The 27,886-nt window shown below is 40.9% G+C and overlaps 1 protein-coding gene and 1 long non-coding RNA gene across 6 annotated transcripts in view; one reads left to right on the forward strand and one right to left on the reverse strand.

The window, feature by feature from the left end:
• Positions 1-387, forward strand: part of LOC309528520 — a 50,579-nt gene extending 50,192 nt beyond the window's left edge. Inside the window, exon 5 of the long non-coding RNA XR_014217789.1 lies at positions 345-387. This is a non-coding gene — a long non-coding RNA (uncharacterized lncRNA). The remainder of the gene's footprint in view (positions 1-344) is intronic.
• Positions 1-27,886, reverse strand: part of ADGRG6 (adhesion G protein-coupled receptor G6) — a 101,021-nt gene that overhangs the window by 5,218 nt on the left and 67,917 nt on the right. For 4 of the 5 annotated variants that reach the window (XM_082215895.1, XM_082215897.1, XM_082215894.1 and 1 more), the window contains 9 exons: positions 24,972-25,100; positions 24,500-24,545; positions 23,674-23,780; positions 19,411-19,538; positions 18,128-18,396; positions 13,067-13,181; positions 11,293-11,576; positions 8,544-8,645; positions 4,835-4,987 (listed from right to left, as the gene is read on the reverse strand). In XM_082215895.1, coding sequence (XP_082072021.1) covers positions 4,835-4,987; positions 8,544-8,645; positions 11,293-11,576; positions 13,067-13,181; positions 18,128-18,396; positions 19,411-19,538; positions 23,674-23,780; positions 24,500-24,545; positions 24,972-25,100 — 1,333 coding nt within the window. Of the gene's footprint in view, positions 1-2,494; positions 2,542-4,834; positions 4,988-8,543; positions 8,646-11,292; positions 11,577-13,066; positions 13,182-18,127; positions 18,397-19,410; positions 19,539-23,673; positions 23,781-24,499; positions 24,546-24,971; positions 25,101-27,886 lie in introns of all 5 variants that reach the window. The other variant, XM_082215898.1, reaches the window with a different exon arrangement.

The following is a 27,886-nucleotide window of genomic DNA, read 5'->3' on the forward strand; positions in this document are numbered from 1 at the left end:
TTAGCAAATGAGACCAAACTGTAATTACTTTATATGACCTAGCATAAGGCTTTTGAAACAGTTGCTATTTTTTTTTTACTATTAACAGCTCTTGAAACAATTTCTTCATGAAAAATGTTATCAGACCGTATATTGACAAGAAAACACTTTCAGTTATGCTTGCTATGACAAGCAATACTGTGGATGAGGCAAACCAGTCACCAGATATAAAACAAAAGGTAAAAGCAGTTCTCAAAAGAATGTATGATGATCCCAAATTATAATGAAGGGAGTTTAAGACAGGAAATACTTTGATCTGGAAGTGAAGAAAAATAGGTTGCAAAGATTTTTTTTTAATCTCATAGAAAGAAGAACAAGCATGCCACAGCATATCAGAGTGAAATTTTTTTTTAAAAGCAGGCAAGTATGTTCAGTGATGCATAGCAGACAAACCTTTCCTCTCTGCAAACCTTCAAATAGTGCTAGGTCTCCTAGCTTATGATTTGATCTGAGTTTCTCTCTATTGCTTTTGAAAAGGCTTGAGGATGACATTTCATTTCACATTATTTGTGTTTGTTATACAGTGGTGCCTCACAAGACGAAATTAATTCGTTCCGCAAGTTTTTTCTTCTTGCGAGTTTTTCGTCTTGCGAAACACGGTTTCCCATAGGAATGCATTGAAAATCAAGTAATGCGTTCCTAGGGAAACCGCCTTCAGACCAGGTCCGGGGACAGTCTGTCCCCCGACCTCTTCTGAAGGCTGGGGGGGGGGGGAACAAGGGCTTTTCTTCCCACCCCCAGCCTTCAGAAGGCTGTTCTGAAGGCTGGTGGTGGGAAGAAAAGCCCTTCTTCCCACCTCCCGCCCCGCAAGCTCCGGGGACAGGAGGGCTTTGCTGCCGACCGCCAGCATTTTAAAAGCCCCTGCTGTCCGGGGGCGATTTTAAAATGCTGGCGGGCGGGAGCGAAGTCTCTGCTGTCCCGGGGAGATTTTAAAATGCTGACGGGCTCCTGCCATAGGCGCACGTCACCTCTCCAGCCAGGAGAGGGTCGCAGGGGGCTGCTTTAGCCCCGCGTGTGCTCTCCCAGCTGGAGAGGTGACGTGCGCCTATGGAGGCTCCTGCCATAGGCGCGCGTCACCTCTCCAGCCGGGGGAAGGTCGCAGGGGGCTGCTTTAGCCCCCCGCGCGCTCTCCCAGCTGGAGAGGTGACCCGCGCCTATGGAGGCTCCTGCCATAGGCGCACGTCGCCTCTCCAGCCGGGAGAGGGTCGCAGGGGGCTGCTTCTCTGCTGTCCCGGGGAGATTTTAAAATGCTGGCGGGCTGGAGCGAACGCTTCGCTCCCGCCCGCCAGCATTTTAAGATCGCCCGGGGCAGTGGAGACTTCTCTGCTGTCCCGGGGAGATTTTAAAATGCTGGGGGTCGGCAGCGAACGCTTCACTCCCGCCCGCCAGCATTTTAAGATCGCCCGGGGCAGCGGAGAAGTCTCCGCTGTCCCGGGAAGGCAGGCGGGGGGAGGAAAGACTTTTGCCCCCCGCCGGCCTTCAGAAGAGGTCCAGGACCTCTTCTGAAGGCCGGCTGTGGACGAAAGTCTTTGCTCCCGACCGCCAGCAATTTAAAACAGGCCCCCGGAGACTTCCCTATGGGCTTTCGTCTTGCGAAGCAAGCCCATAGGGAAATTCGTCTTGCGAAGTGCCTCCAAAACAGAAAACCCTTTCGTCTTGCGGGTTTTCCGTCTTGCGAGGCATTTGTCTTGCGGGGTACCACTGTATACCATACTTGTATGTTTAATAAACAAACATATTTAACTATGTGAGCATAAAGACACTCTATTTGTACCTAGAGCATCTCTTAATATTTAACTGCTGAACATGATCCATATGGAACTTTTAAAATCATTTTATTATTATGTATCCTAATCAATACCTGTTGAACCTACTTAAACACAACAATTTAACCAAGTAAATTATAAACAAAAATTGGTTCAGTTAACTGAAAACTTGAAAATGGATAGAAAAAAACTCAGTACCAGATAATACAATAGAGTAATTTCTTTTTCAATTACATGTATGTGTTTAATAGTACCTTTTTCTCTTGGCTTCCATAACCTACTAAAATATGTATTTTGAGTTTTTTAAAACCTGTAGCAGAACTTTCTGAGAAAAGAATCTGTGTAGTGTGACGTACTATCTATGGTACAAATATAAAAGTCATCAGCTGTGTTGTTGCTAAAAGAAAATATCTGGAATATAAAACAGTATTGCACCTGATTTCAGCCACCTGGTAAGTATATTTACATTTACAAGCAGATTTACATTTGATAGCTAACCAGTATGTGAAGCGTTCTTGTGTCGTGAATCACTGGCAATCAGAATTAATGACAGAAGAAGGTGCATAATTTAAAGTGAAGCAGTATGTATGATTAGCAAGTCTTTTGTGCCATGAGTTGGAACTTCATGCAAGTGTCCTCACACCAGCTTTTGAAAATCATGCATTCAGCCAAAGTGATGCACACTGTACCTTGAATATTCCACCTCTGATGGAGAAATGTTCTTAGAAGACATTATCTATACCATAAACATATGAGTTTCGGAGTCAATTCCAGGGAACAATAACCAATATAAATAACTGCTGTGGAAATATACATCTACTATAACATTCATCAGAAATCAAAGATGAGCTTAAAGCGCTAAACTGGACTGCTGCACAAAGAGGCAATAACTAGGTTCAGATGGGATGGATAAATATAAGAACAAACAGCAAATTACAAAAGCAGCACATAAAATGAAACATAATACATTAAGCGTTAATGGGACCCCTGACTGTTAAGTCCAGTCGCGGATGACTCTGGGGTTGCAGCGGTCATCTCGCTTTATTGGCCGAGGTAGCTGGCGTACAGCTTCCGGGTCATGTGGCCAGCATGACTAAGCCGCTTCTGGTGAACCAGAGCAGTGCACGGAAATGCCGTTTACCTTCCCGGCGGAGTGGTACCTATTTATCTACTTGCACTTGCTTTCGAACTGCTAGGTTGGCAGGAGCAGGGACTGAGCAACGGAGCTCACCCCGTCGTGGGAATTTGAACCACCAACCTTCTGATCGGCAAGCCCTAGGCTCTGTGGTTTAGACCACAGTGCCACTGCGTTGCCCACAGAAAGTGTGACTAACTTGTGTAGCTCCAACTCCCATCAGTCACAGTCAACATGGTTAATGGTCAGGAATGATGGGAGTTGGGAGTCCAGCAACATCAGGAAGGCCAAAGGTTAGACACTCTGGCCTACTGCCTAGTCAAAGAAAAATCTAACACATGATTTAGTATATTGTACCTAGGAGCTTTGGATTCATAATAATCCATAGATAAGACAGATATGGTGATCCTTAAATGATAAACATGGTTTTAAACAAACCACCACTACAATGATTGTGGTTTTTGCACTCTGGCAGAGAAAGCTCTAATGAGCTCTGTAACAAAATAACATCTCATATATTAAACACAAAGTGATAAGGAAGAAAGTAAAAGAAGCAATTAGTAATGCTCCACTGAAGAAACCATTGACACCACATCTTGTTTTGTTTTAGTTAAGCCTCAGTTCTTGGAAACCTTAAAGGTAAATAACATAATTAGTACCAAAAAGGCCTGGGTGGTCTCATCTTTGCACACTTCAGTTGAGCTAGACTGCATCAGAGGTACTTTAGTTACAAAGGAAGAGACAGCAGTGTGAAGAACACCGGCTAAAATTTAATGGAAGGCAAGAGGATACTCGTAGGTTTCCCACATCACTTTCAGAAATCAATTCCTCTTCAGCGGGATGTCACTCCCAGCCCTGGCACTTAATTTTCTGCTTTAGGCAGAATTTAGCTGCAAAAAAACTATATTGCAATATGCTATCTTACAAATAATACCTAGAATATTTAACATAGTTGTATCCAAGTACCCTGTAAATACTATCTAGCATTCTACTTCTATGCGGCTTACTATTCATGCTATTCAACTTGCCAGGAAAGTGCTTGTTACGGGAGTCAGAGCTGATGCATATACAAATGCCAGACTGCCGTTATGCCATTACCCTGATGCAAAAATAGGTGGAAAGACCTTTGTGTGGAAAGCCTTGACATACTGGCACATTATGATTTTTTTAAACCAACTTTTTGTATAGGGAGCATGAAATCAAATTGTTCCAGGAGAAAGGGCCTTTTCTGCAATGGCTCCCTGCTTGTGGCTCCCAGGGAGGCTCACCTGGTGCCTTTGTTACACATCTTTAGGCAGCAGGCACAAAAACATTCCCCTTTTGGCTAATTAAAAAAATCTATGGGCCATTAAACTGTAGGAGGGGTAATTTCTTTTGTCTGTTACCGTGTTGTGTTTTTTATGTTGTAAACTGGCCTGCGATCCTTGGATGAAGGAAGACATAGAAATTTAATGAAGAATAATAAAAAATGATAAATAAAAAGAGGACTTTGCAGAGGCCCGTGCAGCATCTGTGGCCCCAGAGTTCTTGAAAGATATGGTCCATGGACTGCTTATACAGATAGTTCTCGGAAAGATTTAGGTGGATGCCTGCAATTTCTGACACATGTGAGTAAATGAACAATGTGGGCTGGCAAAGGCTACCGCTGGGGTGGGAACTGTCCCAATTTGAGGCAATTTTTTCTTTCCTTTGCAGCCCCAGCCGACATCCTACATTGTTCAAGAGGGCTCCTAACCCCCCCCCCCGAGCCTTTTCAGGGGCTACAGAGGAAAGAGGAGGTAATGGGATAAGCTATCTTATCTAAGGCTCCATGCCAAATTAAATCAAATGATCATAGGACCTCAGAATGAATTGCTGCAGTTTAAAGACTTACATTTCCTTTTACATGACTCACCAGAATGGCTGCTCCTTTGAAGGTACGTATTGGATGTAGATTTTGATTTAGAAGTCAGGTAAGTTGAGTTAGAACCAATGGAACTGGAAGATAAGGACTTCCCCAGATTGTCGGAGCTCTTCTTAATTATATTAGTTGCTGTTTTACTCCAGTCTGAAATGAAATGAGGAAACGTAAGCTGTCTGTAACAGTATTTCAACTTAAAATAATTCAGGCCCTACAGATAAAGAAAGCACCAGTCACTTTCACTTCTTCCTTGTGTGCTTATTTTTAGCATGCAAAGTAGGAACTCATGCATCTCCCATGGGATGAGATGTAGAACTTCCACCTGTGTAGGGATATGTCCAAGACCTAGCCTTGCACATTACGCTGGACGCATGAGTGGCCTCTACTTACCCTATCATCACTTGTATAATGCCACTAATACAACATACCATAATACAACACCCTGCAAAACTTACATACTGTTGCACATCACCCCAACCTCAGAGTGGTGCAAGACTCAAGGGGTTCCAAGCACTTGACCAGGGTTTGTGCTTCCTTTTGGGAATAAGGCACAGCACAGACTGTGGTGTCTTTATGATATTTGGTTTATGTGTATATATGTGTAAATAACATATATACAACCTCAGTCTACGATGGAGGGCTTCACAGCATCCCAAGAGGGTTTTACTTCTCCCATAGATGCAGCCTTGGATTTCAGCAGACATCCAACATTGTGCCCTGCCTGCTGTTTTACTGCTCCGGTCACATTACTCCTACCTCTAACCTCTCTAAACTCTGGCTTTATCTGTTGAGGGAGAAAGGCCTCACCTATTTGCCGTCTCACACTGAGCCCCTTTTGATCCTTTGTTGTCTTAATGACTCATAAACCAGGCTATCATCTCAACACAGAATCTTGACCTAGCTTAATTAGCTTTCACACTCACTGATTCCAGGGGACTAGAAGTGTCTAGCACACAGCTTTATACACATGGGTCTGACACCAAGAAACTAACACTAACTGGGTCCAGAAATTTAGGATGCCTGACTTACAGAAACTCGTAACATTACTAATATAACACACTGGCAAAGTTTACTCTACTGCAGGATAATGAAATCAGAGCTTTATGAAAAATAATGGAGGGAAAGGGAGCAATGCCAAAAGATCAAAGGAAGCAAAGAATAGTTACGGAACACCCTGTCCAGGCTATCTCCCCTGGCACCATCACTATGGTCTTTTTCAGCATCAGGTCAAGGCCTTGTTATTTACCCAGGCCTTTAAAAAAATTGTGCTTTGATCTGAGACTCTCAAACTTATGATTCATGGTTTATTGTATACCTGCCAGAGAAACCAATTTAAATGCTGCTTTTACTGTTTTATATTGCATTTTTAATATAGTACTTTATTCTTTTAATTTTTGTGAGTGTGTGTTATTGGGCAGCTAAGTAAGTGAACAAGTAAAGAAATAAATGTGGCAAAGCCTCAAAAAGGTGCTGAAAGATCAATCTTGGTGAACAGTAATAACCTTAATGGGAGAAAAATGTCCAACAAGTTTTAGCTGATAGGAAAACCTTAAATGAGAAAAGGCTGTTGTTCTCAGTACAACATCTTTCTGCCTCTTCTATTCTTATTTTTATGAAAAATAAGCCAAATGCCAACACAAGGTCTCGTAGTGAACTTAATAGTTGGGCGGATTTTACCGTTTATGATGAATATTTGTAGACTTCAACCAGATATGTGCATTCGCTTTATAAGGACACTTTGTAGCCAAATTACATTTTCAACTCTTACTACACAAGGCCATACTAAAGGATATGGGGGATTTTTTGTAAAAAAAACCTATTCCAAGATCCTTTATGTGTATCTGATTCATAAGCCACACTCTGTTTTGCCGGCATTCAAACATGCAAAAGAAGCTATTTAACTACACAAAAGCAAGTCCGAGAAAAATCTCCATCTGCCCCAAGATTCAATCAGGATAGAAAGCATGAATGTTTCTCGTTTTGGGCACAGTGGGCAGGCTCAGAGTATTTAAACATTTCCAGTCTTGGGAACATAGCCACTGACTTCCCTGAATTGTATGAGGACACAAACAGCATATTCTAAGCCATGTGGTCAGTTTTTTGGAAGTCCAGGCCATATAGAAAAAGTGGCACAGATTCATGCAGAGCCTCCTGGTACTACTACTATTACAGTGGATCATTTTAACTTTTCTTATTCCTAAAAAAAAATATAACCCATTCCAGGAAATATTTACGACGTAGTTCTAGTAGAACTGGGCTTAATTAAATAGCAAGCAGTGAAAGGATGACTACTGGACAAAAGGAGGAATTTCTGCATTTTCCACGCATTCACCCAATGAAAATATTGTTACAGGCTTAAAAGATAGACTCAGATTTAACCCAGTGACAATGAAGACAACATCAGCAAAGTGTTTGACCCTTTCAGCTTTCACTCTCTAACAATAGCCAGGAAGATTACAATAAAAAACACCAAAAATCGGGGGAGGGGTGTGTGGAATCAGACTATACGTTGTTTTAAACTGTTTTCAGTGTTGTGTTTTATGGTTGTAACCTGCCCTGGGATGTTATGATGAAAGGCTGGTAATAAACAAACAACCCGCCATATACAGTGATACACTCGGGTTACAGATGCTTCAGGTTACAGACGCTTCAGGTTACAGACTCTGCTAACCCAGAAATAGTACCTCGGGTTAAAAACTTTGCTTCAGGATGAGAACAGAAATGGCACGGCTGCGGCAGCGGGAGGCCCCATTAGCTAAAGTGGTACCTCAGGGTAAGAACAGTTTCAGGTTAAGAACAGACCTCCAGAATGAATTAAGTTCTTAACCCGAGGTACAGTGGTGCCCCGCAAGACGAATGCCTCGCAAGACGGAAAACCCGCAAGACGAAAGGGTTTTCCGTTTGCGAGTTGCTTCGCAAGACGAATTTCCCTATGGGCTTGCTTCGCAAGAAGAAAGCCCATAGGGAAATCTCCGGGGACCTCTTTTAAATGCTGGCGGTGGGGAGCAAAGCCTCCCCTCCCCTCCGGCCTTCAGAAGAGGTCCAGGAAGGCCGGCGGGGGCCGAAAGGCTTTGTCCCCACCGCCAGCATTTTAAAAGCAGTCCGGGATAGCAGGGAAGCGCTTCCCGCTATCCCGGACGGCTTTTGAAGGCAGGCGGGGGGGGAGCAAAGACTTTTGCCCCCCACCGGCCTTCAGAAGAGGTCCTGGACCTCTTCTGAAGGCCGGCGGGGGGCAAAAGTCTTTGCTCCCCCCTGCCTGCCTTCCCAGAGGCTTTTAAATCGCCCCGGACAGCGGAGAAGTCCTCCGCTGTCCCGGGGTTTTTTAAAATGCTGGGGGTGGGAAGAAAAGCCCTTGTCCCCCCCCCCCAGCCTTCAGAAGAGGTCGGGGGACAGACTGTCCCCGGACCTGGTCTGAAGGTGGTTTCCATAGGAATGCATTGATTTTCAATGCATTCCTATGGGAAACCGTGCTTCGCAAGACGAAAAACTCGCAAGAAGAAAAAACTTGCGGAACAAATTAATTTCGTCTTGCGAGGCACCACTGTATACTGGTTAATTAGTCAATTGCCTCCACTCATGCTTCTAAGGTCCCGGGGTGCGGAGTGAGGGAAACACAATGCCTTGCTAGAGTTGAATATATCTGTGTCTGGTCATTGCCAGCACGGGAGACCTCGTGAAAAACCATTGTAAGCAGCTTATTTACCTGAGTTGTCTGCAAGCCTGAATCTACCGCAACAGAGATGCCGTCTCCACTGTTTCTGGACGTTTTCTTTCATGGCACAATGGAATATAAATATAAATAACCCTGAAATCAGAGTGAAAAGAATGAAATAATTTAATGCTCATAACAATTGTCAGATAGAGAAAGCAATTTACAGAGAATGATTTTCTGTTGTTTTGTTTTGTTTTTTTTGCTGTTGTAGGACACTACAAATAATTTCCCAATGCTTTACTGTATTTCTAAGAAATACGGCAGCATGAAGCCTCTAGTTCTTATATATGGATGTTTGCTTCCTTCAGGTTCTTCCAACACATGGGCTGGGGTTTCACAGTGAGCAGATTGGCTAATTAGGTCAAATGATGGGTACATTTCACAGCAGCACATAATTAAAAAAAATAGCATCTTATTTTGTTCAGGATAACTTTATTCAGGATACCAACAGAGATAATGTCCTTTCTTATCTGAATTTCAAGTTTTAAACACTTGCATATTCTTTCTGTTATTTGTATATTATTGCTCGAGATAGTGGAAAATTTCAATAAATTATTGATTTTAAAAAATCTGCCATGTACTGCTGCAAAGGTATAGGTGGGCAAGAACAAAGGTCCAATATAGAGTGCTTTCATACACAAGTCCTCATTTGGAGAAGCAGCAGAACTTGGAGACGTTGCAGACATCTTTGACGCCACTACAAATCTGAATTGAGAGCAACGGACCCAGTGGCTCTCACAGGGACTACAGCTTTTAACCTATTGCATGAAGTGACTTTTTAAAGCTCTGGATGCTCACTTGGCTCACAAATGCCACCAGAGGAGAGATAATCTGTATACTCTTATGAAAAGCCTCTGCAAGAGACACATTTTGTAAAGAAATCCCTTCACCCTTATTAATTGCCAGGCTGTATACCACAGAGTCCTCTGGCTGGGAAGAAGTGGCATCTTGAGCTTCACAGATTAGGTAGAAGCTGCTTGGCTGTAAATTATCAGCGGAGCCTGTTTCTGTCTCTTCTGCCATGGCAAATACCAGGCGTGGCTTAACTAGCTTTGTTTTGCTCAAAAGGAAAACTGCAATTTAGTGGCAAAAAGGCTCCTAATTTCTCTACGGGGCAGTGGAAGTGAAATTATCAGAATATATGTTTTTTAAAGGGGAGATTAATATAATTTGATTTATCTTTGCATGCTAGCACTGAAAACAGAATATAGGAAGAAACAAATTGCATAATAAAAATAGGAAATGAAAAAGGATCGTATTGCTTACTTAATTTGAGGATGCCATGCCCCAACCTCACAAAACCGTAGAGTAAGATTTGTACAGTATTCAGATTGTTATGCAAGCATATTAATGAGTGTTTTCTAACAGGTATCTTACCAGTGCATTTATGAGAGAAACAGCCAAGATAACACTGCTGAGCTAGTACCTAGTTAGGTTTGGACAAACTAGCAAGTACATTAGTACAATGTTAAAAACATACTGTGGTGTGCTAGCCTACTAGATATGCATAGCAGCATAATTGTTTAAGAGTTGCATACCTATGATATAGTGGCATCTTTTAACAATATCACAGTATAAATGTCACTACTAAAAAATTATCAATAATGAATAATTCCAGTTCTTGTTTACTTTAAGTCAGTGGTGTCCAAACTTTTTTCAAAGAGGGCCAGATGTGATGAAGTGAAGGGCCGTGAGGGCCAACCAAAGTTGTTAACATTTTTTAGGATTGAAGTTGTTGAGGTTTTTTTAGGATTGAGGTTGAAGGTTTTTTATAGGGTTTTTACCCCAGGAAATAAACTGTTGCAGGGGCTGGGTTAAACCGACCGGTGGGCCGGATTAGTCCCCCAAAACGGACTTGGGGCATGCCTGCTTTAAGTCATTCTAACCAGCTGAATAACTAACTAATACACACTGCTAGGATGATTTGTTAAACTGGAAACATATTTCTCCCTAAGAGCATTGGATTCTTTGGGAAGGCTGTAAATGTTGAATTTGTTTTGGAGCTACCATTGGATTTTCAGTGTACATCCTCTAATAATTCTGTTGAGCTTTGGATTGGAACCCAGATTCCGTCACCCTTCTCCATAAACACTCCATGAGCACTTCCATTAAAGTCAAGCCTCTGGGTAGCTCCGATGAATAATTTTTGGCCTGTGGCTTTCTTTGAATGCAATATGTTTTGCAGATCAGTCTTTTTAGGAGGAAAAACTGCCTGATGATTCAATAAAATGATGCATGATGTATGTAAGCTCTTGTCTCAGATATCAGAATTGTTTCTGCGTGACAATAATGTTGATACTAAATATGGTACATATTCAAAACTGAATAAAAAGGAAAAAAACGACGTAGTGAAATCAGTTTCTTGGTTACAAATGTTAGGGAACAAGCACAAGAAAGGTGAGCTCATACAATGGGGAGAGAACAGGAGAAACAGTTGAAATATGGGATTTTGAAAATTATTTGTTTGAATAAATAACCTCCTCAGGAAGCTTAGTATTGGTTTCATGAGTAGACTAGAGATTGTGGTACCCCCTCAATCTCTCCCCTCCATCTAGGCAAGCAAGAGGAATTATCATATATACACATTCCAACTGGGCAAAGGCATTCAATAAGGGATGCAGCAAGGACAGTGGGGGACATGGTCAGGGGAGCGGTGGTGTGTGGCCTAAGCTTTTTATATTTACCATCTCTAGGTTGTTATTAATTTCGTTTTGTTTTTGCCAAGTAGAGCTCCACTTACCTTGCAAGGAGTTGAAAATACAGAAGAGGTACACGAAGGGCAGATATAATGGCCCCCAGGCAAAGAAAGCGAAGCCCCAGGTCATGCCTAGTAGGAAGGTCAAGCTAACCACACTCCGGAGGTTCCTCAGAATCTCTTCCCGCATAGTCCGATTGCTTCGCTTTCCATTTCTCCCACAGATTTGCATCATCACCACAACAAACATGGCAATGTTCATGAGAAACATGATTCCAAAGTAGCCAACGCAGGTCACATAAAACACACTAGTGTTCTTTATCCAGCAGCTGTAAAGAAATAAACTGTTGTTACGATACTGCTGTTACAAAACCAGTTGTCTATTTTACTTTTGTCACTATGGGTTGATCCATACATTACTCATGTGGTGTGGTCACTGCTTCCTCATGGCTGGGTCCTCAGGTTGATGGTGCTTTCAGAAGTAACCTCTTTATCCACCTGTTCCATGTGGTTTCTGTATGCAGATACAACTGCTACAGCATGAGACCCAACCACCTAGAAGCAGTGAGCACACTGCAGTAGCAACATGAATTGGACATGAGATGAAAAACAGCCTGTTCTGGACAGTTACACTGGAATGGTCAATCAAATTGTAAATAAAGGATCACACACTTTCTGATGGCTTGAAATTAGCTCAGTGAAATTCAGCATTACAGCTAAAATCACCTCCAGCTTCATTACAACATCCGTGTGAAATGTTAAGTGCTTCGTGTGTGTGCGTGTGTGCAACATTTCCATCCCCTCCACTTCTGACATTCACCAGTGTAGTACAGAAGCCTAAGCATCTGTTGGGACAGATACCTAAGCATGGGACTCTTGAGATCAAATGTATCCATTCTTAAGAAGATCCAACGTATCCATTCTTAAGGAGATCAGCCCTGAGTGCTCACTGGAAGGACAGATCGTGAAGCTGAGGCTCCAATACTTTGGCTACCTCATGAGAAGAGAAGACTCCCTGGAAAAGACCCTGATGTTGGGAGAGATGGAGGGCACAAGGAGAAGGGGACGACAGAGGATGAGATGGTTGGACAGTGTTCTTGAAGCTACAAACATGAGTCTGACCAAACTGTGGGAGGCAGTGGAAGACAGGAGGGCCTGGCGTGCTCTGGTCCATGGGGTTACGAAGAGTCGGACACGACTAAACGACTAAACAACAACAAGCATCTGTTGATCTGAAGGAGGGGTGTGTGTGTGTGTGCGCGCACACGCTAAATTCAAGGTGGTCATATCAGTGTCTAAAAGCCCTAAATGACTTAGGCCCCAAACATCATCTCTTGGGTATTAAAATTGGCAGAGGAGGCCCTACTGGCAGTTCCACTGTCCCCAGAATTCAGGTTGGGGGCAGGTGGTGGCCTGAGAGAGGAAATCCTTTGTGGTAGTCACTAAGCTGCAGAGTTCCCTCCCCACAAAGGTATGTCTGGCACCTTCATTTTCGTTTTCTGCTGAAGACATAACCTTTTACCCTGGCCTTTATCACCTGCTATATAGAAATACATATAGATATACTGATCCACACTACTCTCTTGACTGTTATTTGTTTTAACTGATTTGAATATTGTATTTTTAAAATGTAACGCACCCTGGGACCTCATGGTAAAGGGCAGGTAAGAAATCTAATTAAATGCTGCTGCTGCACTGTTCTTTCATACTCATAGAAGACAGCAGGGTAGTACATACATGGAAGTCTAAGCATGTATTGGAGTCCTACATTGTACCCACTTTATGTAAAATGCTTACAAGTCATATACAAAATACTTACAAGTCATCTCCACCTTGCCCCTTAGTATTTTTGCCATACAGATCTTTGTTGTAAATACTATTTGCATTTGTGTTTGTGACTGCTAGAACAATTATTATAACCACCGCAGGTAAGCCTGTAACAAAAGGAAACGTAACAGTATAACGTTAAAGAATACAAGAACTGCCATACTAGGTCATAGTGCCATTTAAATTATATTTGTAACGATGTTTTATATCTCTGTTTATGCCCATTTAGAGAACTGTCAACATTCAATGACGTATCTCAAAATTCAGGCATTCATCCAATTTCATACATTTATCATAACAGCAATGTTTTACTATAACAGCTTAATATGAACTCTAATTCACTAGCGGTAAGCAAAAGACTACTAAAAGGTAATGCATCACTTAGCGATCATTGTAGTGTAGTACAAATCAATCTTAGTTAATTGTTTCTGTCCAACTTAGTACAATTGAATATGAGAGAATGAGCTAAATGAAATAATACTAAGGACCTAATTTTTATGCCATGCTGTTCCAGTAGGTAGCTTCAGTGTGTTACTCTAATTACATGAGATACAGTGACTACTGTATGCAATTCACTAGAGAAAGACAAGTGCCTACCTAGGCAAATCTTAAAAATGCAGTATATTGGGAAACAGCCTTTACCCAAAGATGTCATGGACTTTGAAGAAGAACGAACTCAGGAAACGAGCTAAGAGGAAGGCACATTTGGCAAATCCTCACCATGATCAACTCCCGCCAGGAAACCTATGTCCCCACTGTAGAAGGACGTGTGGATCCTGAACTGGCCTCCACAGTCACTTACAGACACACCATTAAGACTGTGTTCATGGAAGACAATCTTACTCGGCCATGAGTGATCACCAACGAAAGACAAGTATTTACCAAAAGGTAACTGTTGTAAAGTGGGGAAAGTTGGCAGATGTATGTAAAATATTCAGGATATTAATATCAAAGGAATACTGAATATGCAGAAACCACTACTTTGTCTGTGGGTGGCCCTGGATCCATTTCTATGTTACGCTGACAGATACCAGACCACCTAGGTTCAATATTAGAAGGAATTATAAGACCTCAGGGATTGTTAAACCACTACATGTTATAGAAAATTATATTCAAGGGAACCTTGAGTCTCAAGTATTCAGAGTCAATGAACTGATTGCAAAATGTTGCCTACTGTTCCAGATGATGGCTGGATCTTTTTGGAAAGCATCTTAGTAATGGGGGCCAATGACGGGGCCAATTTCAATAATGTGAAATTTGCTTTCAAATTACTGCTGTACTCATTTGCTTTATGGCCGTGTGTTGCTTTCCATTATTTTGCACACACAAAAATGGTTGCAGTCAGGCCTTTGCCGCTTTTTTCAGAACCCAAAAGGTCTAGATGCAGAAAAAAGTGAACAGGCACCTTGTGTTATGAACTCTAGAATAAGTTATCAGAATTGTCCTTTGCTAGATGGTTTAATACCCCTTCGTGGATCACTGCCTTGTCGTGGCGAAAGGGCTTGAATAACTCCAAGAAGCTGTGAGCTATGCCGTGCAGGGCCACCCAAGACGGACAAGTCATAGCTGAGAGTTTAGACTAAATGTGATCCACCTGGAGAAGGAACTGGCAAACCACTCCAGTATTTTGCCAAGAAAACTCCATGGACATAAAAAAGGAGAAGCTTTGAGAAGAAAGTGAGTTTCCAAGGCATGCTCTGGTTCATGGGGTCACGGGGAGTCAAACACAACTAAGACGACTAAACAACAATAGATGGTTTAATAATGAAAATTGTATCCCCCTTGCAGTGTTTTCACAAACCTTTTAGAAATCCAGACACAGTTTTCAAGACGAGACATACAAAAGCTATGTAAAATAGTTCAAATAATATGGTGTTTTTCACATACATAGCTAATATTTTTAAGACCCAAAGAATGTTGTCATATTTGTAGTTTATTCCTTTATGAGATTGAAAGAACTCATTTTTATGGCTGCATGGGTAATTTTTATTTTAGCTTTAATAATGAAAGAATTACCACTGACCATGTTACAGATATATGGATCTTAGGTTTTGTGCTCCTTATGCCCCTAGGTTGTCAATTACATGATACAGTCATACCTCGGGTTGAAGTAGCTTCGGGTTGAACATTTTCAGGTTACGCTCCGTGGTGACACGGAAGTAGCGGAGCGCGTTACTTCCGGGTTTCGCCGCTCGCTCATGCACAGACGCTTGAAATGACGTCACGCGCATGGGCGGAAGCGGCAAATCGCGCACACACGGATCGCGTTCGCTTCAGAATGTGAACGGGGCTCCGGAACGGATCCCATTCGCATCCAGTGGTACCACTGTACAAAAATTACTGCTTTGCAATTGGTTCATGCATATCCCTTGCTCTCTGGGAACGACAGTCAGCTCAGAATGCCCACCTCCTTCTCCCGAGTTACAATATCAGCTTTAGATAATTCCTTTCTCTGCTCCCCATTAAAGTGAATTTTTAAAATGTTTTGTTTTAATTGATTTGTTAAACAATACAAGCAAATGGTGTTTCACATACACACAACATTAAATACATATTAAAACAAAAGCCTATCATGTGAATCCAAAAATCCTGCTGCGGAGGGGGGGGGGGATTGGTAGCCTCCATTTTGAACCTTCTATGTCAGGCCTCTGAGACCTGTGGACTCTTTGTGGGGAACTGTAGATGTCTATGTATGGATGTATGGTTGCATGTGAAATCGGTGAACTCCTCTCCATGCCTGGAAGTGGCTTCTACCTATGTAGCAGGATATTTGGATCTGGGCTTATAAGCTTTCCCCCAATAATTGCTTATATCTATTTGTGAGTACATTACTTTCTCTTTAAGCCTGAAAGAACAAGCTATTCCAACAAGCATTAAATATCTGGAACTAAGTGAAACTTCCAATGCCTTAGAATTGTATGTTGTGCAAATCAGAAAACTTCTGTGCAACCACCCCTGCTGGCCCTTAGTCAAATTCCATGTATTGGGAAAATAAATCGGAATTACATGAATAAATGTAAAAAGAACAAACTTCATCTAAAGTCAAACTGTTGTGTTTATCTGTCCTGCCCAAAGGAATTGGAGCAAACCCAAAAGTTGTGAATAATTGCATTCCCTGGAGAATGACAGGACCAATATGTATTTTATGCAATCATATTTATTCTAGCTGAACCAACAGGAATCCAATATGATCTTTATTTTTTTTTGTTGTTGGTTTAATCTCAACTGTATATCAAATGTAATTTGCCATGAAAAGGATGAATAGAGATTCCCACTTTTATCAATGTAAAAATGTCCTACAGAATTCATCTATGGAGCTTGGAATAGGATTCCAATAAATTGAAAAAATCAGGAACTATATACATTTTTGATGTGTCAAATAGTTCTATACAATCTTGATGTGCCAAAATGTACAATTCCTAGTACAGCGACAATTCATAAAGCTCTTATTCTTATTGAAATCCTAGAAATCCTACTAATTTTCACTCTAGGCTCAAAATGAGGTGAACTAGTCAGTTTTGATGTGTATGCCCCTATGATTTGAGACATCGCCATTCATACAATTTAGGTAGATTCTTGACATTGTGCAAATTAAAATGGTAATGGGTGACAAACTGCACATGATAAGCCTGGACTGAAAACAAGCAGTTTCACCGCAAAACACAAGAACTTGTGTGAATCTGCCATCAGTCACTATGTGGCATGAATGAATATATGGTTGCTCCTGCTAAATGAAGATAAGAGGAGAGAGGCCTCATGCTTTTACTTTTACCCAAAGGTGTCACTTGGTGGCAGTGGAGACGATGGTTGAATGGAGCAGTACTGTGCAGGAATTGCCTGCACTATTGTAGAGGAGTTCATTCATTCATTTATAACTTATCTTTCTATGTGACTACAGGACTCCAAGGCATCTGACAATAAATGAAAAGTGAATGCATAATAATAATAAAAATACTCTTTTAAAAAGGAGGTATGGATCTGAAGGGGAAATGAAGGAAAATGTCCCCCCCCCCAAGACCTTAAACATGCTAGCCCCTAAAGAATGCAGCATCACCTCACACAGGCAGCTGGAGGGAATCTTGATCAAAGGCCTGGGGAGGAAGATGGAATGTGGTCGCCTTCCAGGCCTTAACCATTGCTGCTGCTAGTGTGGCTTGTATCCACACTAGATACTGATGGTATTGAACAGCTGCATTTTCACCGCTTCTTCCACCAAGCAACACCTCCAGCAAAGGAATGGTTCTGTCACTACTCAGCATAAGCAAGCCATATTTCCACAAGAGCTGCCACTACATGGGACACGGATGGCGCTGTGGGTTAAACCACAGAGCCTAGGACTTGCCGATCAGAAGGTCGGCAGTTTGAATCCCCGTGATGGGGTGAGCTCCCGTTGCTCGGTGCCTGCTCCTGCCAACCTAGCAGTTCGAAAGCACGTCAAAGTGCAAGTAGATAAATAGGTATCACTCCAGCGGGAAGGTAAACGGTGTTTCCGTGCGCTGCTCTGGTTCGCCAGAAGCGTCTTAGTCATGCTGGCCACATGACCCGGAAGCTGTACGCCGGCTCCCTTGGCCAATACAGCAAGATGAGCGCTGCAACCCCAGAGTCGGCCATGACTGGACCTAATGGTCAGGGGTCCCTTCACCTTTTTACCAATAGTGGGTAAATGGAAGCAGATTCAGAGGACACCTAGAAGCAATGGATATGCCATCCTTTCGCGAGAAAAAGTTCTGCTTGGGATTTGGGGATTGAGGGAATAATGTACAGAGTGACAGTTACACAAAAGGAGAGAGAGGGGAATTAAGAATCTTTTAAATGCCATAACATTGTAAGCTGCATGTTGCAGCAAAAAGAAAGGAAAGAAAAAGAAAAAGAAAAGTGTGCATGTGTGTGTGAGAGGGGAAGGGTGGAAAGAAAAGGAAAGAAAAAACATAAGATTAGTTTTTCTGTAGACTCCTAGTAGTTCCAGTCTTGACTTGAATAGGAGCTGTAGGCAATAGAGAAATGTAATCAAACCAGATTACTTTTTAAAAAAGGATGTAAAAGTATTACTTACCCCACCCAATGATGCAAAATTTGAGTATGTATCGGCGAATGTAGGTATTGAATACTTTTACTAGAGCTATATACATATGAACAGCTTCCAAGCCCATCCACGTAAAGGTCGCCAGAAGGAAATAATGCAACAGGGCAGCAATAGCGATGCAAAGGGCTTCTACATCAAATGATGCAATCCAGCCATCGAGGAGGAAGACCAGGTTGAGACAAAGCAAGGCTGTGCTTAAATTCATTAAGATTTTGGAGGGATAATCTCTTCGCAATTTTCTGGTGATAAATAGACAGCAAATAGTAATAGAACGAAGTGTAGGTTCCAATTTATTACGGTTAACTTTTGGTCTTCTTTGGACTTCTGAACTGCTGAGTCCATGAATGAACACGCAGGTAGGTGCTCACCTGCTCATTGAATAGGCTTAAGTCAATGTTGGACTGGGTGTGGCATTGTATCGTGGGGTTTGTGTCTGGGGAGCCAAAAAACCTTCTGGCATAACAGAATCACAGAAGGGCACCCACAAGAGTGGTCAGTAATAAAAAATACTTTTATTTTTATTTGATATTGACTTATTTGGGCCTTGGGGAGCTGCAAAAAACCTTATGACACCACAGCAGAGAGCCCATAGCATCCAGTCGAAAACAGAATTAAACAAATTTAAATGACAAATGTTGGGACAAAAAATAATAATCTCTAAGGGTCATATGTGGTCTGTGGACTAGCCACCCCTGCTAAAGCTGTTCATTACATCTACCATTTATTCTGCTGTTTGAAGTTATTAGTGAACTGCGACTGCCATATGAAAACAACATCTCCAATTATTTATTTGTAATTAATCACTCTGGTTTCTTAGCGGCTAGCTTTTACTTTTGTTGTTTGACTTGGATCTTATTTATCGGGGGGGGGGGACAAGATTTATGTCTGAGTGCCAAAAATGCCTATTGTTTTACAGAAACCTGTGTTTTCATATGGTGTATACATACATTTAAGTGTTCTTAAATTCCTAACTGATTTAAAGTCTTTTCGCCATCCTGCTTCTAGGCATTTATTCTGCTTTGTTTCCCTACACTGGCATAATGCCACATATATGTCTGTGTCCTGTCGTAACTTCTAATTGCTAGCACAGCAGATTTTAAGATAAGGTTAGACACCTTTTAAATTTATGGTGCATAAAGCGGCTCCAATTTATCATGTTCGCTGATCACAATCTGAATTTTAAATTTGCTCCTGACACAGACTACCAATTGAAATAAAAACAATTATTTGACCGGTTATGACAAAATACTTACTCAAAAGCAATGTACGTCAGAAGAGTTGCAGCTGAAAATATGGCAGAAATTCCACAACCAATGTAAGTTATAAAAGTGAGGACTTTGGTGTTTTCAGTATCTATTTGTAGAGCAGTTCCTGGCAGGTCCTACACATAGGGCAAAAAGAGATATAAACTGTTGGAAATAAGGTTTTTTTGAGAAGCACAAATATTTTTCTCTTGTGACAAAAATGTAGGTAAATTCCAGAGAATGTTGGCAACACTGCACTTGATATATTTAGTGCATAACTGTCACACCTCTGCTTCCTTCCTACAACTCCTGAGAAGAAGAAAAAATTCAGAGGGTAAGTAGTGTAACAGCTGGAAACAGCATCAATATACAAACCTCTATTGTTCATATTATGTCATTATGCAGATCTCAAGAACTATATTGTGGGAAATCCTTCCACATGCACTAACCCATTTCCTTAGAACTTCTTACATTTAGGAGCCAAGGTTTCCTCCCTTGTGAATGGTGTGAGCAGGATCACGTTTGTTTCAATGTTCAGAAAATCTGTCAAATGGCCCCTTCACACATGACAATTTCCTACATGAAGATTATCTCCACATTAATAGAGCAGCTGAGAATTATGTCACATCTATACAGGATGAGAAACCAATGTTTCCTACATATAAATAATCATTGTACAGGAAAAATGTCATGTGTGTAAGATTGGGAATGATGCAGGTTTGCAGGTGAAAGATGGGGTGGAATTCACACAAAGGGAGGCTGGCTAAATGGTATGAATTGTTGTGATGTGTTCTTTTAGACTATAGCAGTTATGTGGTTGGGTCATTTGTTTGAGCATCTGTGATCATCTTGGAACAATAACTATTTCTAGATCAGGAGAGCTTGGTCATAGCAGTTCATGCACTGGCTACTTCAGGATTGGATTAGCACAATTTGCTCTATACAGAACTTCACCCAGAAGCTGCAGTTAGCGCAGAATGCTGCAGCAAGACTGACAGTAGGAGCGAGACCGTCAGCATATAACACCTCTGTTTAGAGACATGCACTGGTTGCAGAGCTGCTACCAGGGCAAGTTCAAGGTGTTACTATTAGCATATAAAACCCTTAACAGCTTGGGACCAGTTTACTTGCAAGATCACCTTCCCCCATGTAAGTTCATTCTAGTGCTTTGATATGTGGATCAGGCAGTTACAGGTGCCACATAATACTTGTTCCCCATTTTAAAGAAATCGTTCTTCCAGTCAGGTAACATCCATACTTTGGAACTTCCTGCCTACTGACATCAGTTTTGTGAAGGAATCTTCTTTGACTCTGCTCATTAATCACACTGGTGTCCTCTGGGCCTTTCTGGCATCTTTTCTAATCTGCGGTATACACTCAAGTCTTTTAACACCTCCCAACCAATTTGGAGTTATTTGACCCTCTTGGCTTTGCCTTTCAACTTCCCTTTTACTAGCCTTCTTCTTTTGGGGAAGGTTCCTCTTTTGAAATCAAATGTGACAAGTTCTACCAGGATGAAGCCAACAAAGACCAAGCATTTCATCTTCTCCGCTTAAGATTTCAGAGACATTGTGGCTTCCTGCCAGAGTCCCTTCAAGATTCTATTATCTAACTGTGTGATCCTCACCATTCTCACCTAACACTTCTGCCACAGAGGAAATGTTCCCCTTTGGCAATAGTCCTCTTTTCCTTTATTGTCTGTTTATGTTCTCAGAACATCAATATGCCTTGTAACTTTAAAATTTACCTTAACTTTACCTTAACTTTACAATTACCTTAACTTTACCTTACCTTACCTTAACTTTACAATTTACCTTAACAATCTAGTAACTACAATGTCACAAAGTGTTAAAACAGAGAAAGGGGCCATCTCTCTGCTTTCCTTTTCAGCAGTCCCCACTTCTCATTTCAGTAACTGTATATTAGCTCTAAAAAGCAAGAGAATAGCAACAGTATTTTTCATTTTATGTAAATGCAAGGGGGAGGGTTGAAATTACAGCACAGAATGTTGGAGGGGATCTTAAAAATCATGTAGTTGAACCCATTGTTTAATTGTTTTAGAGTAAGTGTTGATGAACTCTGACATTTCATGCTCCCTGCACATCCAACAAGCAGATGCAAGTGAATGTGCATCATCACTTACTGATGAAGTGTTATTTTAATCCAGAGCCTAACCAAAGGCAGTGGACTTTGTGCACAGTAATGAATGACACATATACTTGTATGTCAAAAGGTCTTTCCCATTGCCTGCCATTCTAACATCCTGTTGAAGGAGAGGAAAGGTGAATGGATTCATGTGGTGCGATGGTATATATCATTGCATCGTAACTTCCATAACTTAATCATATGTGGGTGTAGACTGAGAAGCTGCATATGTTTCTGCACACAATGATCCTTGCTAAGCTGGTGCTATTATATGTAAATCCAAATGAGATCTCTGGGAGAAAAAGAACTGGCAATTTAAAATGCCAGAAAAATATTATAATTCTCCAACTGGAATACTGCCAGGATTATGACGACTTTCTCCTCACTTTGGACTCTCCCACAAAAGCACTCACAGCCGGAGAAAGGACACATTGAAATTAAGAATGCCCCCTTTCCCCACAAATATGCAAAAGTAGAACAGAAGAAGCCTGAAAAGGGAACAGAAAGGCTTGTGATATTTTTCATATTTAAATTCATGAAAGATGTGAAAAGAGCTAATATATTACTAGGCCTGCGGAAGCCAGATATTGAACCTTGTGGCTCTAATGCCCCATAAATCATATGCAAGGAAGAAAAAGACAATTCTTACACTTTGTCTCTTGGTGTTTCAAATATTTATAGCTCTTTAAAAAACCTATTTAAATCAGCTAAATCAAATCAGATGTACCTTCCTAATTTTCTTCCCAGGTAGAAGAATAACTGCGGAAAGCATGGAATATTAATATCAGCTAAAGTGAAATAATTATTGAGAAGAGGGTTTAAGAACCCTAAGAAATTTTGTTCAGTTTATGAAAATAGCCAGACTTTTTTTTTAAAAAAGAAAAGTTTAATATTTAACATGATCCCCACCCCCCCACCCCGTTTCTTTACCTCAGTTAAAGGTAGTTTGATGGGGCAAGATTTTTTTTTAAAAAAAGTCATGAAGGGAAGTTGGACCACTTTGGCAATAATTTAAACTTGTGACAGTCCTTGCCACGGACACCTTGATTACTTCATCCCCTATCCTTTAACACTGTGCAACTCCCAGGATTGACTGCTCACAACCATCTGTGAATCAGATCCTACCTGGGTCAAGAGCCCTTAAAAACTGGATGTTGCAAGCATTCCTTTCTCTCTCAAAATTCCTTCTTATCCATTTGATCTAGATGCTATGTCACTTGTGAGGAGAACATATGCCCAAATGTAAGTAAGCTACACAGGGCAGATTAGGAGTAGTCAACTTTGTTGGGCCAACGGCCAGGCGTGACAGGTCTTGTAGTTGAAAACAATGGTCTATCTCTGGATCCGATGAACTTGAAACGTTGCTTTGTTTTTTCAACACACAGCTTTGCCTTTCCCCTTTTATTTCTCTTAAACCTTGTTCTTAACAACCTGTCTGAAAATTGCAAGATGCGTCTGTTGGATCAAGCCAATGGCCCATCTAATCCGGCATCCTGTTCTCACAGTGGCCAAGACCTCTTTGACCCATGTTCCTCATCCGAGTCTAGGGAGAATTTGAGGAAAACAACCTTCCCTGCTTTGTGGAGGGGAAGAGGTAATGTGCTGGATGCTCTCTCATCTCCATAACTAATACTAATCCCTCATAGCTTTGAGAATTTGCTCCTATCTCCAGGTCAGAGGAGGCGGTGGCGGCAGTGGAACATGAGATACTCCTTTTCCCAGGCATTCAGTATCAACCAACCCATCCCTTGATTACAGTCAATGACCAATAAGGCATTCAGAATTTCAAGTGCTGTGTTCCGTATGTTGGTGGAGAATGTTACATGAAAATGCTCACAGGATTCAGTCTTTTTTTCAAAAGTAGCTCAGTCCCCTTTCAGGACCATTATTTTTCCTCACTTTCTTAATCTCCAGTGGATATCCTGGGGAAGCATATTTCATAATTGTGGTGCCACTACGGGGAAAGAAAACACATTGCCTCAAGTGCCTGCCTGTCTCTCAAGACCATGGGCCCAGTCTCTGGTGCTGACCTTAAAAGTCAGGGGTGGGGCAAGATCATGTTCAGGCTGGCAGCAACTGCTTCCCCCTGCAGCAGTGAACAAGCAGGAGTGGTAAACAATCACTTACCATCAGCACCCCGAAGTGTGTGAGATGATTGCATAAGCAGACGGTCTCGTTTTCATTTGATTCTGCTTGCGCAAGGCAGCCTGTAGGATTCCACCCACCTTGGCCCTCTAGATAAATCGGGAAAGACAAACAATTATATGATGTGTTATTACCAGAATAATTCCAGTTTCAATCACAACATTCACAGCATCTTACAAGGATTCTTAAAAATACAAATAATATAAAATCAACAATAAAAGCAGCTTTTTTAAAAAACACACACACAACAACAGCCGGATTGTAAGTGTAGAACAGCTATTAGGAGACTCAACTTGATAAGAAATTAATTATTAATCTACTATAAAATAAAAAAGGGATTAGCAACTGCTTGACTAAGTGGCTCAGTGGATTTCTAAAGGAAGGAAACTTCATAATCGTGATACCAACGCTGAAAAATCAGTGGGATCTGCTCAAATCTGCTCAAAAAGAAGGGTGTGTTGAGTAGTTCGGCTTATCCTCTCTTCTACAAATGGCACAATTATGTGCCTATTGACTCTGTTACAGCATAGTTTTCATTTTCTATTTTTCAACACAAAGCTTGTCATGTTTTATTTATTGATTTTTTTAGGGTTGTATAAGGACACAGATAACAACAGTATACAGTGAGCACCTGAATTTAAGGTTTTGAAAGTTTCCTCTAGGTATTATTATACCGTGGTTTTGAAGAAAAGAATGTTGCTGGAACATTGCTAATTGTATTAGAGAAATTGCAAACAGCAGGGGAAAAAATTAGTTGCATTATTCTTCCAATATAATAAATGAAAATTTTCCAAAATAAAAAACTTACTGTTTCTGTTCATATCCCAGAAGACACAGGTGGGTTTTGGAGCCTTCTAGATATTTACACAATAAAAATAAAAATAGCATTAACAAACAGATGAGAACCGCAGGTTCTCCTTGAGAGTTTTTGAAATATTTGTGCAAAATGTGCAAAGCTCTGCCCTCTTTAGGGACATACTTAGGGTTGCTTGTGCATCCATAGCACAGTTGCTTAAGGACATGTACTCATTTGCTCAAACTTTACAAGTTTCCTGAGATAAATGCTAGTGTTGCCACAGCAAACACAATAACTGTACAGAGTTGCTCTTAAAAAAGTTAAGAGAATGTTAACAGATTTAATAGACTTTATTATGGCTACTACAGCTTTGCCAGAAGAACATGTGTTTGTGAAATCCACATTTCTACTTTCCTCTAATTTCATTTGGCTATGGGTGACATTACTGATTTTTAAAAGCAAACAAATGATACAGTTCTCTCACCTGGATTTTATCCTGCTTAACTGTGTGCTTAATTGTAATCTTCACAGAATCCTGAAGATCACGGATGGTACTATTGCCAATACTGCATGCCACCACATAACTGGTTAAGTTGGTGTGAGCTTCTGCATCCTTTGGAAAATCAATTTAAATGTTTACAGTAAAAATAAAAATTATTAGCTTGGTAATTGAGTTTGCTTTGCCAAAATACTTAAGTTGCCAGCATGTTAACACTTAATTTAGCTCATATGAACATCTTGCTTGCAAAATTAAATTTTTGCTTTTCCTCACAGAATTGTTGCTATTTCCCTTATTATTGCAACATATAGTGTTATAAGGACAGCTTGTACCATAATTTCCTTAAAAAATTCTCTCTCAGTCACTTTGTTCTGAGGCTAAGCAGAGTTAATCCTCAAACAATGCTGATTATATCCAATTCTGACATAGTTAGATCACTTCCCAAACCAAGAACGCAATCGTTTTCTTATCTTATTAACAAAACAGCCTCCAGGGGAAAGAGGTAATCTTTATTTTTTGGCAGTAAAGACGCTTGTAACATAAAGCACTTATTCCTTCTATTAGTACATGCTCCTATGCAATGAATGTCCTAGATAATGGAGATAAGATTTCCCAGAACTGCCCTTTGAGGGTCCTTGTGCATCTACCTATCCATTTTAATCTACTCCATAGTTTGAGGTGATTGACATATTAAAGTCACAGTAACAGCACAAACAATAATATAATACAAAGCCAGCATTTACAACAGAAGCAGCAGTAAACTGAAAACCCAGACTTCTATTAGTCAGCAACAAGTAGAAAACTCCATTCATCAACTGAATGCGGACTTCAATAAGCATTTTTTACCCACTTGTACTGGAGGGATAAATACAATATATCCCATCAACATAGAGGAGAGATGATGTCTAGCATAATAAAGGAAAAGTTCACTGTTTCAAAAGGTTCCTTGCCACACACAAGAACACTTTTTAAACTCAAATGTCAAAAAACTAAATATAAAAGGAAGCAAAGTTACAAGACTTTCCTGGGTTCAGTGTCTATAAGTAAATTAACTAATCTGTTGATGTTTGAACTGTCCTTTGTACAGTCACGTATTAGGGAATGTACGGGTCACTCTGAGGAAAGCTCATAAATTCTAAGAATGGTACTTTGAGGGGATACCTCTTCAGTAACAGCTTTTGCTCCATTCATTTATGTTAAGGGGAATGAATTATTCCTTCACGGCCTCCAATGAAGTTTAGATAAGCATCATAATTTTAGGACTCTATGGCAGGAAAGACAGGTGACACATAAGATCCACTCAAAAGAACAACAGATACAGGTGGGAAGGTTTTTTGTGGTTTCTGTGCAGTATTTTATTAAGAAAATATTAAATTGCCTTATGTAACTAGGATATGAAAATGTAGTTTTGTTTATTTGTTTATGTTATTTAGATGCTGCTTATTCATTAGCATGTTGAAGTGGTGTACATAAAAAATTAACCAAAACAGACTTTTGCTAACTTGGATGACTGCACATATGGCTTCCTGGATGTCAGGAATCATGTTCATAGTGCTGCTATACACACTTCTGAGATATGAGCTCTGCGTGCTGAATGCACATCTGTTTGGTGGTCTGAAAAATCTCACCAAAGTATTATACGGTACAATCCATTCCAAGAGCCATTTGGCTTCACACATCTTTTGCCCTCCAAAACATAGAAGGGGCATTTTACATGTGGACAAGGCTCATCCTATCCAGAAAGATTAAGTCTACCTATAACATCTAGAACATCAATAACTCTTCACCAGTCACCATTTGAATATGCTAACAAGATGGGTAGACTTGTGCCATTGTTAATGTGAAATCGGTCCATTTCATGTCATCTGGAAACATGTAGAAGGGACAAGTGTTTTATAGCGATGTGCTAACCCCTGCCAGCTCACTATGTACTTTGGAAGTATTTTTCTCAAATGTTTGAAATCCCTCTCGAAATTTTGAGACTTCTATACAAATATTTGAAAAGCACTGTTCACATTTTCCTGTTGTTGTTGTTGTTCTCCTTCTTCCCTGAAGGTCCTCCTACCTTCACCAAGCAAAATAATAGCAAATATTTACCTTGCACAAATAGAATGATGACCTACTGTCCTATTCCACATGCATTACTAAGTCATAATTTAGCACCATCCAGCAGAAAGCTGGATCCCCTTTCTTGTCTTCTGATGTAGCCAAAGGGAGCTACCAATTATCCACCTCCACTATTAAACTAATTTGGTTCTCCCATTATGTCCATTAGTTTAAACTATGGTTTGTTAACAGGTCATAAACCAAGGATCGGTCCGCAATAGTTTGGGCAATCCATATGCGAAATTAGCCAGAGTTCTTTCAAGTGAGGACTAAACAGGGAACACTAGGTGGATTAAAAGTGGAAGGGGATGCATGGATCTGCTTCAGGAAGAAAGGAAAGTGCATATGATCTTGAGGCTGCTGCTGCTCATGCATGTAGTGCTAAACTATAGTTAGAGAAGGAATACCCAACCGTTTTTTGGTCTTAAGGACACATTTGAAAATCAAATAAACTATTGTGAGCACCGGGGGGGGGGGACCTCTAGAAAAACTAGTAATGCTCAGAACCAGCCCCAAACACACAAACCCCTCATAAAACACAAAGAAAGCAGGCTACCATACAAAACACTCCCAACCCACAACAATAAGGGAAAATTAGGAGGGCAAGGAACCATAATATGCTCAAAGGGTTGTATCTGAGAGCGTCATGGTGCCCAAAGACCCTAGGTATAGAGTTACTATGGTCCGTAGGAGGGCATCCAAGGGGCCATAGAAAGCATCAGATATCACTCTCTGAGTGTGAGGAGAGAAATCAGAGATAGAGATTTTCTGTCAAATGTCCCCCCCCCCCACAA

Source organism: Podarcis vaucheri (genome assembly GCF_965113315.1).
Source record: "Podarcis vaucheri genome assembly, chromosome: 3".
In the NCBI taxonomy this organism is placed as follows: Eukaryota; Metazoa; Chordata; class Lepidosauria; order Squamata; family Lacertidae; genus Podarcis; species Podarcis vaucheri.